The 16,674-nt window shown below is 46.3% G+C and overlaps 1 protein-coding gene across 1 annotated transcript; it reads left to right on the forward strand.

Annotated features, from left to right (window-relative positions):
• Positions 1-7,406: 7,406 nt before the first annotated feature.
• On the forward strand, positions 7,407-13,502 carry CXCL14 (C-X-C motif chemokine ligand 14; the record flags this gene model as incomplete). The annotated part of the gene is made up of 3 exons (XM_082291370.1): positions 7,407-7,470; positions 8,329-8,434; positions 13,388-13,502. 3 exons carry the CDS (start codon positions 7,407-7,409, stop codon positions 13,500-13,502), a joined length of 285 nt encoding a protein of 94 aa, XP_082147496.1.
• Between the last annotated feature and the right edge of the window lie 3,172 nt (positions 13,503-16,674).

A 16,674-nucleotide genomic window follows, 5' to 3' on the forward strand; every position in this document is an offset into this window, starting at 1 on the left:
TCTTCCCACTCCCCAAGTGCTATGGTAATTAAGCTTTTATCTGAGTAGATAAAATAATTAACATATTTATTACTCAGAAGAAAAAGATCTTTTTTTGATTGATTGCAGCCTACTAATGTTCCATCAAATATTCAAAGTCTGCATTGTTAAGCCATTCATTTTATTTATTTTTAAAGACACTACATATGTTTTCTATCCCAAGGGGAGGAAAAAAATCAGTGTACGAAGAATTCCCATCATTACTAACACACAGCTCAGCAGAAAATGAACAGAGATAGGGAGCACCCTTCCTGTCTGCAGGAGAGTGGGCTTCATTAAGCTTGCAAGGGATTTTTGCACATTACAGAAAGCACTGAGGGGGTGGGAGAAGCCTTGCAGAGCCTCATGGGCACCTACAGATGCTGTGGCTTCGTGCCCAAGCCAGGCTCAGTGTGTTGCAGTGGTTGGTCTTGGCACTCCCATCCTTGGAGGCACCCACCTCCGATGGCACCCCAGGCACTCTTGCACATCACCAAGGGAGATGCTGTGAGATGATTTCCCTTCATACCTAATCACTGTATGATGACCATTTTATCTAATGGCTTTACCTCTTGGTGCTGGGCAGTTTTGTTGCTGTGGTTACTCTGTGGACAAATGTAAACAGCTCCCAGTCACTGGGAACAAACACAAAAACAAAACTCCCAAAGGCTGTCGAGAAGATCTTCTGTCTAGTACTGTATCCACACACCCACAGACTTTTGGGTGTTGAGTTTTTTTGGAAACATGAAGCCACAAGTCCAAAAAAAAGATGCCAGGAGACACCAGAGAGAATAACCATAGCATACATCAAGGTAATGATGGTGTCTTCCAGGGGGCAGCCACCCCTTCCCAGTCATTTCCTTTTGTGTAGGATCCCCAGGGCAGCTCCATGCCTGGATGCCACCTCCTGGGTCATGGAGCAGGACATGAGGTGCAGCAGAAAGGTGGATCCAACACCCTGCACGGCTCTGCCTCTGCAATTTTGTATGTATCCATCATTTTATGTTTTCATCTTTTTGCTTCAAAAGCTCTCCTAAAAGACAACAGAGAATACCCTCACTCCAGGGCTTTGCAAAAGGCCTTGAAGAGCTGCAAATACATCCCTGCCACCACATCTGCTGTCACTGCTGCAGTGACCATCAGCCTCCAGGCACTACAGCTCCCACCCAGAGTGCCAGCAGGGCACATGGGCTCTGCTCCTGCTGCTGCAACTCGTGGTAAATAGCCCCATACACACCAAGCATCGCTGCCCTCTCCCCCACAGTCTCAGTTTCCTTGTATTAAGGCCCGTAAAACCATTGCAATGTGGACATTTCAGCAGGTTCCTGCTTACCAGCTCTCCTAAGTGACTCTCATCCCATGGAACCACTGCTGGAAGCAGATGTGCTGAAGCACATTCCTGCCATTCCTGGAAATGTTTGAAATTGTGCCCAGTTCTAACAAGCTGCAGAAAGAAGTGTCGGGAATGGGTTTTCTCATGCCTGAACATTTGTGGATCTTGCTGTCACAGCTCCCCACCTCAGCAAGCGCTCACCTGGGACTGGATTAGAAACTTTTCAGGTGCTGATCTCCTTTGGTCCAATTGTCTTGCAAAAGTACAACACCTTGTGGTTCAGTTTTCCACATTCCCTGTGCTTATGAATATGGATGGCTTGGCAGCAGAGCCACTCCTTTGGAGAGCAGTGGCATTAATAGCACAGAGAGAGGCTGCCTGTAATTCATTACATACAGTAACACTCTATTCTACTCCTAAAGCCTTTCACTGGAAAAGCTGGCACCCACAGATCACCCCAAACTACCCCCACACAAACAGCGATGTGATCAGCAAATCAGGATGGCACAATGTGTTTCCAATCCTGGGGCAAAAAGGAGGGTTTTCCATCCAATGGCTGTTGTGTTGTCCAGTGCTGTGATGTTCTAACTGCACACAGGGGCACTAACACCATATCTGCACCCCAGTTCTTTCAGTCTGACATCAAGAATTAAAAAACAACTGGGAAAGGGAGAACACACAAACAAGGATGGGACTCATGCCGTCCCCTTCCTTGTCCCAACCATCTGTCATCCCATACAACACCATGGAGACTTCCCCAGGCTTTGGCCAGCACCATCAGGAATGTGAATCAGATCAAACAAATTGCCTTTCTTACCTTCACATTATTACCTCTACACTATAGCAAGCATTGGGGTGGATAGTAAAGTAAGCCACCCAACTCGTTGTGTGATTAAGCACAAAATAAATACCCACAGCCATTCACAGTTGAAATGTCTATTAACAAAACTGTATAAAGTGCAAACTGTGCTTGCACATAAAAACCAACAGTAAGTTGTAACACGCAAGGAAATGAGTCAGTAGGAAATTAAACACAACTTATTATTTTCTCAATGTATAAAGTCACAATTGGGATTAATCCTTTTGTGCATATCTAGAGGTGACTCTCAAATCACTTACACAAAGAGCCAGTTCTCCCTTTTGCCATCTTATTGCAGGCCTTTTTAATGATTCATGACGAAGAGCTTCAAAGAGCTCCAAGCCATGACAACAGTCCCAGATCCGACCTCCTCGTTCTCATCTCAGCAAAAAATCCTCCTCGGTGAATAATTCAGGTTTAGGAAGAGAGCTGCCTTAAAACTACTCCCAAGGGAAGAAGCAGTGTCTAGAATTTAGTCTCATTATGGAAATAAAAATAAAAAGAAAATATCAAAAGAACACAGTGACTGCAACAACAATACAAGCCTTATTTTGCAGAATTCATCCGTTGTGAAACTCCACAGAAGGGAACACAGCTGTTTTCCCTGAAATATGTTTCATGTTTCCAGAGACCAAAGATGAAATCCAATGCTTTGCCTTTCAACTTACGATAGACGAATACATGCAAGGATGACACAGCTACTGTTCAGGGCTATTGAGGAAAGAAAAAGGTCATTTAGAGCTAGAGCTGAAAACACAGGCTTGACCACAGGCTGCAACACATCCTCCACTAAGTTCAGCAGGGCGGGAGCAGGCTTGCAACAGCCTCCCAAAATCTGAGGCAATTCACCCCTGACTTCAATCTTGGAATCAAGTTTTATATTTCCCCTGTTGCAAGGGCTGAGGGCCCATACAGGATGGTTACAACACCATAAAGGCATAATAAAGGAAGTGAAGCACCCAGAAAAAAAAAAAAAAACAAAAACGCATACAACATGCATCACATCTGTGCACCTCCACCTTAATGCTGAAATTTCTAGTGAGCATTTAAGTCTAATTCCTCCTCCAAATTCCTGACATGATATGAAGGGATTTTGTCATGTCACTTCAAATGTTTAATCTTCTCCTTGACGGGCTGATAGGGATATTCTTAGACATGAAACTCAGATGAGCCATTCACAGTTTGCCTCAACAGCAATAAGTAGCTTCAGTTTCATGGCCATTTTGCAAAGATTTCTCACCATAACGAGCATCTTCATCTTCCCTTTGTGAAACACTGTGATATTTGGAAGGACAGTTAATCCAAATCATAGATTGCCCTATGCTTGAAATAACCAGCATATCTAAAGTCTGCTGAATACTGAAATATTTCTAATAATGGGGATGGCTGTAATAGTGTATATCCTGGTCCCCGGGATGCAGATGAACACCTGAGGGACGCTGTATGCTGGCTTAGGAAGTTGTGTATATTCACAGCAGGAGGAAAAGCCTTGCCTGAGGTGAGGTCAGGGCATGGACCCCACCCAATCTTGTTTGAGCACAAAGACACAAATGTCCTTGCCCTGGCAGATTCAGCAGCTCTTCTGGAGCCCTCCCATTTTCCCACCACGACTATATATTTTGGGGGTGTACTGCCCCATTCCAGTAGCTCTCCCTTCAAAGGGCAACATGCATTTGGAGGTTGTCCCCATATCTACAAGCTCAAATATTTTGCTCCAGCTCAGCTACGTGTTGTGCTCATCAATGTATGATTTCAGCTTCCAGGTGGCCAAAAATGGTGAGGATTTCACTTCAAATGGTAGTCCCTTTGCTAAAACTCTTCTTTCTTGCTTATATAGGAGGACACAACCACTCATCCATGCTCTCCATATTGGAAAGCAGCTTCCCAGGGTGGCAAATCACCTCTGGTACTACTGGGTCTCACCCTCAGAGGCGAAGCCAGGCTTCAGCCTTGGTTTTCTAGAGAGCCTTATGCTAGGGCAGAGGCCTGAAAAGATCAGAGGATGAGATGAAATGAGATCCCTTTCAGCAGCAACAATGCCCCTCTAATTAGCCAGACAGAGCAGGTGACAGGCTCTGTGCACAGGTACAGTGATGCTCCCCTGGGGACACACGGCTCTCTGAGCATGTCCCATCTGCAGAGCCGAGGACAACAGCAGGGCCCTGGTGACTGTGCCTGCTCTGAAACACTCCTTTTGTGTGGGCCAAAACCCAAGCCCTGATCAATTACTCTGCAACTGGGTGGCTTTATGAGGGCTGAAAGGGATGCTTCAACCGCTTGCCCTGTGCTCACCTGGCCAGCCCTCCACAGCCTGTGGAGCACCAGGTGCTCACCAGAACACATATGTGGGGCTTAGCAGATCTGCTGGAGATACCCCAGGCACACCAGTGTATGCTGAGCAACTCAGCATATGATTGCACAAAGAAAATATAACTGGATTATCAGGGTTTCTTTTGGGGCAGAACATGGAATTCCATGTAAGTTTCTTTTTCCTCAAATCATTTGCTAAAACTTCTTCTGTGATTGTCATTTGAAGACAGAGCAGGTGTCAGAGACAGCTGTACATGGCCACCAAAATCTGTCACACCAGGGAAGAGGCACCTTTGAGCTCTCAGAAATAATTACTGTCAAAGACAGTGCCTGGCATAAAGACACTGAACTGCTCAGGCACACAGTGAGAGTCACCATATATGTACACACACCTCAAATACATTCATTTCTGCATGAAAATTGGAAATAAAGCAGCAGTTTGCTTACTCCATACTTAATAAACTTGGCTCTTTCAACATAAGGATCATGCAAGAAGATGGGATTCACTTTTGGAAAGCACGAGAATTTCCTTTAATTTTTGTACCTGAGTTCCCCAGTTTGGGGAAAGTTCAAATTGCCATCAGCTAAAGCTGCACCCAAATTCTTATTAGCAGAGGGGGAGGGAAAAAGATTCTTCCTTACCACAACTCTCCCTGAGGCTGTTCCTGCACACAGTGCAGAGAAAGCTGCAGGGAGGGAATTACCCTAAGATGCAGCAGGGAAGGATTACAGCTCGGGACATGGATGCTTTTCAGCCAATTCTCCCCTGTGCCCAGTGAGCATTTTCACCACCAGCTGACAGTAATTCTGGAAAAAGCCTTTTGTACTCTCCTTGGGTTTTTTTTTTTCCTTTTTTGTGTAAGAAATTGGGAATTTATTTGAAAGGTTTGAACGGAGACCTGCCATACCTCAGCTGCCTGTTTTTATCCCAGGTTCTGGAACAAACCTCTCTCTTGAGTCCTGTTGGCATTTAATAACAGCCCACAAACCATTCCTAGCAGGGTGCAATGAGAGCCACTGGAGCTGGTTTAGAGCTGTGCAGCAAAAATACCCAAAGCACAGCAGAAACTATATCATACCTTCCCCCTCTGCCCCATTGCATCAGCAGCGGCCTCACAACTCCAAAATAGGTCTTTTGCCCCAAAAGCTCTGTGCCACATCAGCCAGTGCCCACAGCTTTGTTCCCGATGTGCAGCCCCCCCAGTGCTCCCCCATGTCAGTCAGGGCAGCACAGGCAGGGCAGGGCAATGCAGGCAGGGCAGCGAGGCAGGGCAGGGCAATGCAGGCAGGGCAATGCAGGCAGGACAATGCAGGCAGGACAAGGCAATGCAGGCAGGGCAGCGAGGCACGGCAGGGCAATGCAGGCAGGACAATGCAGGCAGGACAATGCAGGCAGGACAATGCAGGCAGGACAAGGCAATGCGGGCAGGGCAGCGAGGCAGGGCAGGGCAATGCAGGCAGGGCAGCACAGGCAGGGCAGGGCAATGCAGGCAGGGCAATGCGGGCAGGACAAGGCAATGCGGGCAGGGCAGCGAGGCAGGACAAGGCAATGCGGGCAGGGCAGCGAGGCAGGGCAGGCAGGCAGGCTGTTCCCGACGTGTCGGCACGTCCCGCATGGGAGCCGCGGCCAGGAACACGGCAGCTGCCTGCGCGCAACGTGCAGCCTGTGTGTGGTAGGGCTGTACTCGCAGCCTGCCAACACCCGGGCCGGGAACGCAGCGGGATGGCCGCTGCCAATGGGAGCCGGCAGGAACGAAGCCATGTGGGAAACTTAAAATGCAAGTGGAGCTGGGAGTGCGTGGCGAGTCCTTCCCAAGCGCTGCCTGAGCTGGCGGGTGGCTGGTTTCGGTCGGTTCCAGTAACGGGGATGGGTTTGCGAGCGGGGAGCGCGGGCAGCGTGCGCTGGGAGAGGGGCTGGGATGAACCAGGGACCCGCAGAGGCGTTTGGCTGCGGCGTGCTTGGTAAACACTGCTGTGAAGGCGATTAGACCCCACTCTGATCTCCATCGGTTTCATTTAGACAAAAATCTGGAATCTGGATTTAAAGATGCTCTTTTAGCTGTTTCAGAAATCAGAAACAGACTCTGCAAGGGAGGGGAAACATGTATTTGCATCCATGAAGTCCTGCGTGTTGCTACCCCGCTTCGTGGAGCAGAATATTGTTCGAATGTTCATTAAAGCAACGCTAAACCGATCTTATTTCCTGAAGCATTCCACATGCTAAACCCACCTAACAGTGCTTTTAGGAATATCTTCTCCCATTCACTAAACTTTCCTTTAGATTTAGAAGCCCAATCAAGCTAGAAAAAAAAAGTATTTAAGGCAGTCTGTGTCAAAAGGTGACACCCCTTCCCAGGTGAGACTTCTCCAAATCTTATTTCCAAGGTGCATGGGAATTTCCGCGGAGCGCGGGCATCCCTGGAACGCTCACAAGCGGATGGTTTTCCAGCTAACAGCCTCATTCACACAAACACATCGCCCTCCCCAGCAAACCTCCTCTGACGGGGACCGTCCCAGCTGGGCAGGGGCAGAAGCAGCTGCCCCATCGCCTGCGCTCCCTCCGGGATGTTCGGGGCGGGGATGGGGGATGCTCCCCCCCGGGGTGCCGGTCGTCCCCCCCCGCCGGGGCTGAGGAAGCGGAGGGAGCAGTGGAGTTGCTCTGCATATTAATGAGCCGGGAGCGAGGGCAGCGGGAGCCGCTTTAAAGGAGGAGAAGGGAAGGCAGCGGCAGAGCGCAGGCAGCGCCGGGCAGCCGCTCCGCCGGGAGCCGCTCTGCTGTCCCCTCCCTGGTGACCCAGCCCCGGGACAGCGGGATCGGGGGGACGAACCCCAAGCAAACAAACACATCAGCCCCCCGGCGTCTCCTTGGGTACCTGCTATCTCACAATGAAGCTCCTGACAGCAGCTCTGCTTCTGTTCTTCATCGCGATGTGCTTAGCCAGCGCGGAAGGTAAAGTGGTTTATTCTGCTTATTCCCACTTAAATCTCTTTTGTAATTTGTGCTTGTGTCTTGATAGCCCTGGCTTGGGCTGAGCTATCCCCTGCACGGTGGAAAGGTGTGATATATGGAATCTGTGAGTAAGGGAGCTGCAAGTTGTTCAAAGGTGAAGTAGGGGTAAAATACACGGGATAAAGTTGTGTCTTCGTTTGTGTCTTCACTGCAAGGCAAGGAGCTCGCAGTGGGGCAGGTCACGCCATGTTCTTCGTTATTCAGGAATAGAGCTCAAACATCTCCTTTGAAACTGAGGGTGGTTTTCAGGGGAAATAGAGCAGAGTTGGATGCAAGGTGGTGGCACAGTCTGCGTTTTCTGCTGTGCACAAAAATGATGGTTAAAAATGCTCAGCTTTTGTCTGGCTACGACTGCACCACAGCATCCGTGAAAGGAGGAATGACTCAAAGTCCTACAAAGTCCAAGTGAGACACGAGTGAATGAGAAAGTAGCCCAGACATGCACTTGCTTGCTCAGTTTAAAGCAAGTTCCGACTCTTTTCATTTCCTTTTGTTAAATACAATTATACTTAATCACAGCAGGTGCACTTAAAGAAATCTGCTCTTTACAAAGTCCCAGAACATATGTAATGCTCTAAAACATGTTTCCCAGAGAGTCACTACCTTCTTCTGGGATATACCAAAGGAGGAAAAAAAACCCCTCTTTTTAAGCTCAACAGCATTACAAAATTCATCTTTTCCCACCAAGGCTTGAAAGAGCAAACTGAAGTTTTCCTGGATGCACACAGGCTGGAGGGGAAGGGACGCTTGGTATGCAGGAGGCTTTGCAGGCGCATGAGAAAATGCTTTCTCTTGTAGGCGTGAAGTGCAAATGTTCAAGAAAAGGTCCTAAAATAAGATTCTCTAATGTACGGAAGCTGGAAATAAAACCGAGGTACCCATTTTGCGTGGAAGAGATGATTATGTAAGTTTTCCTTCATTTATTGCTTTCTGTTTCCCTGTCAGCTGAACTGCTTCACCTTATCTGCAAGTTCCTTCTTTGTTCTTTGTTTTCCTCATGCCCTGGCATGCTAATTCCTAGGAATAGTCATTTGCTGCATCAGAGGAAAAAAACCCATACAATTCTGACCAAAACCCCAGGCATCATTTTTTGACACAATGCTTTTTTTTAATCAAATAAGTATTTACAGAACAGGTAGCAGTAAAAAGATTATCATTAGTTCAAGTGAAAATAGGGACAAATTCTACTCCAAGCTGCCTGATATAAAACTCAGAACAATTTACTCAAATTATTCTGAGCATGCAGAGTAAACATGAACAGAGTTTGATCTGTGGTGGTTTCTGCAGGGAAGAGTTACCCCAACCTGCATTGTAGCAGAGCAATCCCCTTCACCTGATGGGGTTAGTCAGAATGTAAGAGAATGCTTTCCTCCCAGTCTCCCTGCAAGTCGGGACCAATGCTGCTGTGAAATCTCAAACTGATGTAGTGGTTAACCAAGCTGAGGCAGGTACAGGGATTTTTGATGTGACTGGCTAAAAAAAGGAGGATTTTTTAGATTTTAAACATGGGTGGGTTTGGCTTTTTTCCTGTCCTGTTTGGATATCTTAAGATTCCCCCAACAAAGCAACATCCAAACAGTATGTGCAGCTGGATAAGAACCAGAAGGGCAGATTATCCAAAAAGACTGCACCAAGCCCCCCTGCCACCTAAGAGGGGGAAGAAGGGTCCCAGGATCAGCCACAGCCCCAGGACACCAAGGACTGACTTGACCCAGCATTGTGCTCCCCCATGGAACATCTGCCAGTTGCTTAACAGCAGGATCTGTGCAGGCTGCTCACCACCTCCAGCACCTTGCAATGCCCACGGGGCCAAATCTTGCCCATCCACCTGGCACAAACAAGGAGATACCACAGACTTCCCACATGGAACTGGCTCGCCAGGCTCAGTGGAGGGCTTGTGGAGGAGGAATGGAGAATCAAGCTTCCTTAGGCTTCCTCCAGAGCTAGAGCAGCACCACTGTGAACAATCAGACCCACTTCTTTGGAGCCCAAACAAGTTGATGGTGACCTGAACAGAAAAATTCTTGCAGAACAACCCTGCCTGAATCAGCTCCTCACAGCTTTACTGTTTGCTTTGACCCTTCAGTAGTAAAATGATGTCATAGGAAAACATTAACTCTTCGCATCCCACTCCAGTTATTTGCCCAAAAGCAGATGGTGACCAGGGGGTATGAAATAAATCTCATTAATGCAATGTTTTACTTCCAATCAGAAATCTGGGAAAGCTGAAATGCTGTGTATAAGCAGTTGCTTTGCCAGCCTGCTAGGGCAGATGTTGAGCAATACTATTCAAGGCTGAGGGCTGTCCAGGGTTTGCAGCAGCTCCTGGGACAGAACTGTCCCATCGCTGTCTCATTGCTGAGGGTGTCTGTGGGGCCAGCAGGGGAAACCTGCTGCCATCACTGCCTTTCTACCCTAATGCAGCCTGAACTCATCACTGAAAGCATTGAAATTAATATTCTGGGAAGCAATTGATCCAGAGGTCTCTGGACAAAGCACAGAGGAGCTAAATTCCTGCAACTGAGTTTTTGTTGCTGCAGTGATCATCTAAAATGAGTTGTCGAAGCTGTGTCCCCTCTGCCCTCCTTAAAAGCTCTCATACAGCAGAAACGTGATATAAATTATGTTGGACAGAGAAGCAGTAGGTATGGGGGGTGCAGTTAAGGGAGGTTTTGGCCATAACCCCCCAGCAGAGCTGTGCTACAGGGTAAGAGACAGTTAAACTGAGTCCTCAGTCTAGTCAAAATCTATCAAGATTCATGGTACATCTAGCAGTAATTGTGAGTGTATCTGTCTGTATTCTGGAATGAGGGAAAGCAGAAGAAAATAGGAGGGAAGTTTAACTCTTTCTACTTGAAATGTTCTGAAACACCCCCACCCATGCTTTGCCCCATCCCAGAGGGTAGGGATAGATCAGAGTGAGAAGAGCTGATGGGAAATAGGCTCACAGCAGTGCCTTTCTCAAGGGGCTGTAAACTGATGGCAGTTCCCACACCAGCCTGGGATGAAAGGACCAGAGCCAGGATCCTTGTGGTCATGGAGACAGGGTATTTGTAGGCAGAGGTGCAGCCCCTCCATCCCTGCAGATGAGATGTGTGGGGGCACAGGGTGCTGGGGTCACAGATTGGCTTGGGGTGCTCATCACAGCCCCAGAGGCCTGGACATACTGGGGAGAATTTTGGCACAGGGACTCAGACACCAGGGTGAGGGCTCCAGCCACCAAGCCCTGGGCAGCTAAGGGACAAATCCCACTGGGGAAATCTTACTGGGGGTGTAAGTTCTGGTGCTTCATCCCTTCTCCATCTCTCTCAACCTCTTCTTGCAGCCTATCCAGGCAACTCCTCACTCAGGTAGAAGCTCCCACAGCACCTCTTAGGAACATTGCATTACATGTCAGACCAGCATCCTCAAAAGCAGGTCCAGGTCATCTCAGGGTGCCCAAACACACTGCCACCCAACCCTGCACCCATCAGGGACTGTGTGAGAGCTGCAGAAGACCATGGGGCTGCCTTGGGAACATTTCTCCTGTCCATTCTCCAGAACCAAAGCAGAAAACTTACATGTGATGTCAAAGCAATGCATCTCAGCCTGAGGACAGAGCCAGTTCACCTGAGAGGCAAATCATGGATCGCTTCCTGCTCAGGCTGCAGGCTCTGGTAAATCCAGACTTCACTGCTTCTGGTGCAAATGTAGGGCTTGCTGCTTTTCAGAGGTGTTCCTGCTCTTCTCCTCCCGCAACTCAGCTTGTCCATCACTTTCTGGAAATATCCTCTATGATCTGTCAGAAGATAAACCCAAGCCAAGATCTGGGTCAGCCAGTGCAGACAGCACAGCTGGGGAGGTGCATGGGGAAACCTTGCTCCTCTCTCGAATCCCTTAAAACTCTTATCACCCCCGTTCAAAGCTACAGGAAAACTCTCCTTCTCAAGCCCATACTGCTCTCAGAGGAGTTGGCTGAGAACACCCTTAGAACAGAGGTAGTCCATAGCTTTTAGCACTGATCCTTCCCTTTCTGATGCCTGCAGCCATTCAAGGCTCTTTGAGGCTTTCACTGCTTTCCCATGCATGGGGGAAAAGTCCACATCCTGCCAGAAAACAACCTGGAAATTACACCACAAATTTTGTGACTGTAGCTGGAGATGGAGCAGAAAAGGAGAGTGGGCAGGAAGGTTAATTGAACAGAAAGACCTATTTGAACACCTTGTAAAACCTGGAAATTGGAATCATGCTGAGACCCTTAGTTCAGTTCATGAAGGCAGCATGTTTTAATTTGTGAGGCACCAGGAGGGTGAGCCGGGAAAGTCTGCAAGGCATTTTGTCTTCCTTTCTGAACCAAACCATAAAAGAAGACCTTCAGTATACACAGGTATTTCTGGGTTTCTGCCATCATTACACTCATGTCTCTAGCAACATTTAATGAATTCCATTATAGGGTTTTAGTTAAAGCAACGACTGTTATGTTAAACCATCCCTGTTGTGGGTGGTATTTCCAGAAAATTAGTAATTCTAATACAAATTTTCATTGTGGGTTGGTTTTTGGATGTTGTCTGGGTTTTTTAAATCACAAAATTAATAAGAAAACCAGAAAACTGTTCAATTTTGAGCCCACAAAAGTAGGGCAGTCTTGATGTTTCTGGAAAGCATCCTGTTGGGACCCAGATCCCTCATGTCACCTCAGCTGAGGTGACCAACTGAGGCAGCCTCACTGAGCCCTCCAGGAGGTAACCTCAAATGATGAAAAGACTTTTGCCATGTTTTGGCTCCCTGCACTCTTGGTCCTGACAATAAGGGGACACCAAAGTGATGCCATGAAGATTTTTGCCTTTTCTTTTATACCCCTGTTATACCTTTTTACAACTTCTGTATTCTTAGTGCTTTTTGCCTACATTCTTGGACTTGTTTGTCAAGCTAAGAGACTAAACCTTTTAGAAGCTTTGTAGCCAGGGATCAGTGTGCCCCAGACCCCAAGGTCCTCTCCAGAACATATTCTGTAAACTAAGATAGAACCATCCAGGGGAAGGCTCCTTGGGGACGGGGGGCTCACTTGAACCTCTCATTGGGGAATTTTTGATAGATATGCTAATTAGTAACACCTATAATGTTATACCCAATGTTGGGGGGGGATGACATGGGAAGAAAGAAGAAAGACAGAGACACAGAGAAAGACTCGGTGGGGTACATCTTGATGCATATGACCTGGACGTGTACACCTAAGGATCCTTAAAAATAAATACCAAGGTAAAATCCCTTTTCCCCTTCTAACCGTGTATGCCTCTTGATTTTAAGACCAGGAAAAGGCATCAAAAGCAGCAAGGAGAGCAGGATCAAGTGGGGATCAGAGGTGGCTGAAGCCCCCAGGGCTGATGCTGAGGCTCGCTGATTGCAGAGTGCTTGTTGAGCACACAAGCACTCTGCCACGTGCAAGTATTTTAAATATTACAGAATTAAGAAAAAAAAAAATCAATGAAACAGTACTGATAATTTCTCTTGGATGAAGTATTGTTGAGTGTATCAGAACTATCTCTTCATGCAAAGTCCTTGTGGTTGCCTGAATGAGTCCTAATTAAATTACGTATTAGGCTCCAAAGATGATATCTAACAGATAGGCAGAGCAAACCCACTGATTAAAACCAGTGGGTACATCTTCATCTGCTACAGCCTTGATGCCCTGCACTGAGGGAGAACAGCTGCTCTGACCTTGTCCCAGTAAACTCAACACATCTTCTGTAAAGAACAGAGCTGGAAAACCCTTACCCTGCTCCACTGGGTGGAAGCCCCCTGGCCCACTCTGGCATGGACTGGAGTGGGAACAGGGGGGTATTCCTGTGCCCCCATGACCTGTCCCCTTGCCTTGCAGTGTCACGCTGTGGACACGGGTGAGGGGGGAGCAGCAGCACTGCCTCAACCCCAAGCGCCAGAACACCGTGAGGCTGCTCAAGTGGTACCGAGTATGGAAGGAGAAAGGCAGGTAAGGGCCAGTTTGCTGAACGGGTGAAGGATCTTGGAGGCAAGTCAGGCAACCAGCAGCATTCAGACATAGAAAAAGCAGGAAAATGCACATGCTAGCAAATGCTCCATCCAGCACAGAGGATGTATTTCATCACCAGCATTACGATTTTAAATGGACGTTCTTGATATTAATTCTTTCCTGCCACATGCAATTCTCACTTCTATTTTGGCATTAGGCTGTTCTGACTATAAATAGTAATTATTTTTGGTAAAAATATTCATCAGCTGACATTCTCAGTTATTTACATACACTCACCTCCCTTCTACGGGTAAAAATACAAGACGAAAAGCTAAACTACTTTCACACAGTCACAAGAAAAGCAGTCAGGAGAGATGGGATGTCCCACACTTCAATCACACCACCTCAACATCATCAATACTTGATGATGCAGATATTTGCCAATTTTAACTAGTGTATCATTCCCAGAAAAATTGTAGTTTTCTGAAAAAAATCTCTGACAGCGTCTCCCTTGGGGTTGTTTTTTTTTCTAAGTCCTAGACAGAAGACAGAGAGTGAGATGTGAATTCCTGATGTCCAGTGGTGATGTCCCCATCTGTAATTAAGGGGAGCTGCCCGGTTCCTGCCACATCTCCAGCCATGGCCAAGAAAGAGCCTCCACACACAGTACAGGTTCATCAAACCCTCATCCTCCTCATCTGGTGGGGAATTTGGTCCCCAAAAGTGAGCTCAAATAAGGCTAGGGAGCAGCAGGCTCCTCTCTCTGCAGGCCCAAGGGTGCCAGTGATCCCCAGCAGAGTCTTGGTGGTGCCTCAGGCAACGCCAGGGCACAGCAAGCCCCTGGCCATCTCCCCAAATTCCTGCCAGCTCGCTGCATCTGCTTCACAAACAGAGCACGTGGGGAAGCCCTGGCTATTGCATAACCACATATTTTCACTCTTCCCCTGGTTTTTTGGGGTTTTTTTTTTACATAAGGCCATCATTAAGTTGACAAAGGTTGCTCAGCCCCAGGCTTGTGCCCTCATGAAACACACAGACAGACAAGCCCATCAAGTTGTGCTGTCAGGAAATAATATAGAAAAATGAAATAGAGTCATTATTGCAAACAACAGATATTTTGAACTTATTGTCTATATACAGCTCATTATAAGCTTCGACATTTGTATATGAGATAGGGATTTTCCAGCATTTAAAGCTAATTAGCAGATGTGGATTTCTTCATGTTATTTATCCAGATAATTGTGGCAGAGTGCATTACTTCCAACATGCCTCCAAGATGTGATAATGTCGAAGTCCAACACTCCTCCCAGATGCTTTATGGATAGAGGTAGCAGTCTGGTGACTGCTGAAGTCAATAACTTACTTTCCAAATTACTTAAGCACAGGCTAAAAATCTGATTCTTGGGGTTTTATTATTTTTGGGTTGTTTATTATGTTTTTTTTATTATTATTATCATTGTTATTTGAAATTGAGTTTTTTAATTCCTAGTTTAAACACCCTGCTCTTGGCTCTTCTTTTGTTTAGGGTTTATGAAGAATAAGAGAAAGTGGTACATGGAATGGAGTGGACTCCCTTGGCTGGCATAGGACTGGGCTCAACAGAAGATTATTTCTCTCTCGCAGACATAAGACACAAATTCTATATTATTATAAAGCACTTTTTACCAAGGGTCAGTTTTTACATTTTATAGCCGTGTGCAAAAGGCTTCCAGATTTCACAAGCATCTGTTGCACTTCTCATTTCATATCCGTCTGCTCTGTACTGAAATTAGGAAAACACATGCTTTTCATTTTAAAGAAGTTCTTTTGGGATTTTTTTTTTGTTTTAATTATTATTCATTCATACTTCACTATGATTGCAATCGAGCTTTATAAGCTCACCAGCAAAGAGAACTGTTTGTGACGGTGTCGCACAGCCATGGCCCTCACCTCTGGCAGTGGGAATGCTTCGGGGCTGGGGTTGCTGCTCATGTTTGCAGCCTCCACCTCAGTCAGGCAGAGCAGGGACCAAAGACAAGTTTGCTGGGGAAGATGCCACTAAAATGTCGTGGCTGTACCTGCAGAAGTGAGGTCCCTCAGCAGCTCGTCAAATGAGCGTGAGCATCACTTGTGTACCTCTTCTTTAATGGACTTGAGGTCTTGCTGCAAGGCAAAGCGTCCTGTATCTCCCATTTAACCTCTCATGCATTAGAAGGCATTCCTAGGTCATTTTTATTACTAAGAAAATGTTTATTTTTTTTCCACCTGAAGCATTTACAGAAAGTATGTGGCTTCAGTACTGAGACATCTTAAGCTTCAAGACTATTGTGTATGTTTTCCTAGATTTGTAGCAACAACAACAAAAAGCCTTTAAAAGGTACCTTTTTATGAAAAATACGATAGGGCAAACATATAAATACCTATGTATGTTTTAGTCACAATACAACATATTCATTATTTTGAATGTAATACTTCAATGTTAAGCAGTGCATTCCTCTTTTTAATATAACAAAACTACCTTTTCATTTGTAAATATACTATAGGAAGTCTCCCTATATTATCTCGTTGTATAATGTACTGTACTGCTAAATTATCATATGCTATTTAAATGTTTGAAATATTTAGAAGGTTGCATGCAGATTTCATATTTCTTTCTAAGACAAATGAAAAAAAGTAATAAAAAAAATATTTTAAAAAGTTGACAATTGCTTGTAAATTTCCTTAAGCCATCAGGGAACTCCTGCCACTTTCAATCACTTGGTAGCTGAATTGGTTTGGGGAGGAAAACAGTAGGTCAGAGAAGCTGATTAGAAATAGGACATTTTGATGATACTGGAATTAGAAAACATTATTCCAGTACAATTTACCTTCCTTTCTCATTTTAGGATTTGGACTTTGGCCAAACACTGAGGAATGCTGTGACATAAAGAAGGGTGATCCATTCACCTGTAATCACTGGTCTACTGTTGCGTTAAGTAAACATAAATCAACAACTTCAATTCATATAAAACCACATAAAAGCAGTTTGGACAAGATCTGGGTTAGATTAGGGACAGTTGTACAACAAAAGTCAGGCAACAAAAACCTGTGAGCTACCACCTCCTCTTCCTGCCCAGTTTCTGCCCTCGCCCACAGGGAGAGACTTTGCACCCAGCAAGGCTCCTACATCACTCCCCAGATAAAAGGAAAGCAACAGC

The sequence above is a fragment of the Coloeus monedula genome, assembly GCF_965178545.1.
Source record: "Coloeus monedula genome assembly, chromosome: 15".
NCBI classification, from domain to species: domain Eukaryota; kingdom Metazoa; phylum Chordata; class Aves; order Passeriformes; family Corvidae; genus Coloeus; species Coloeus monedula.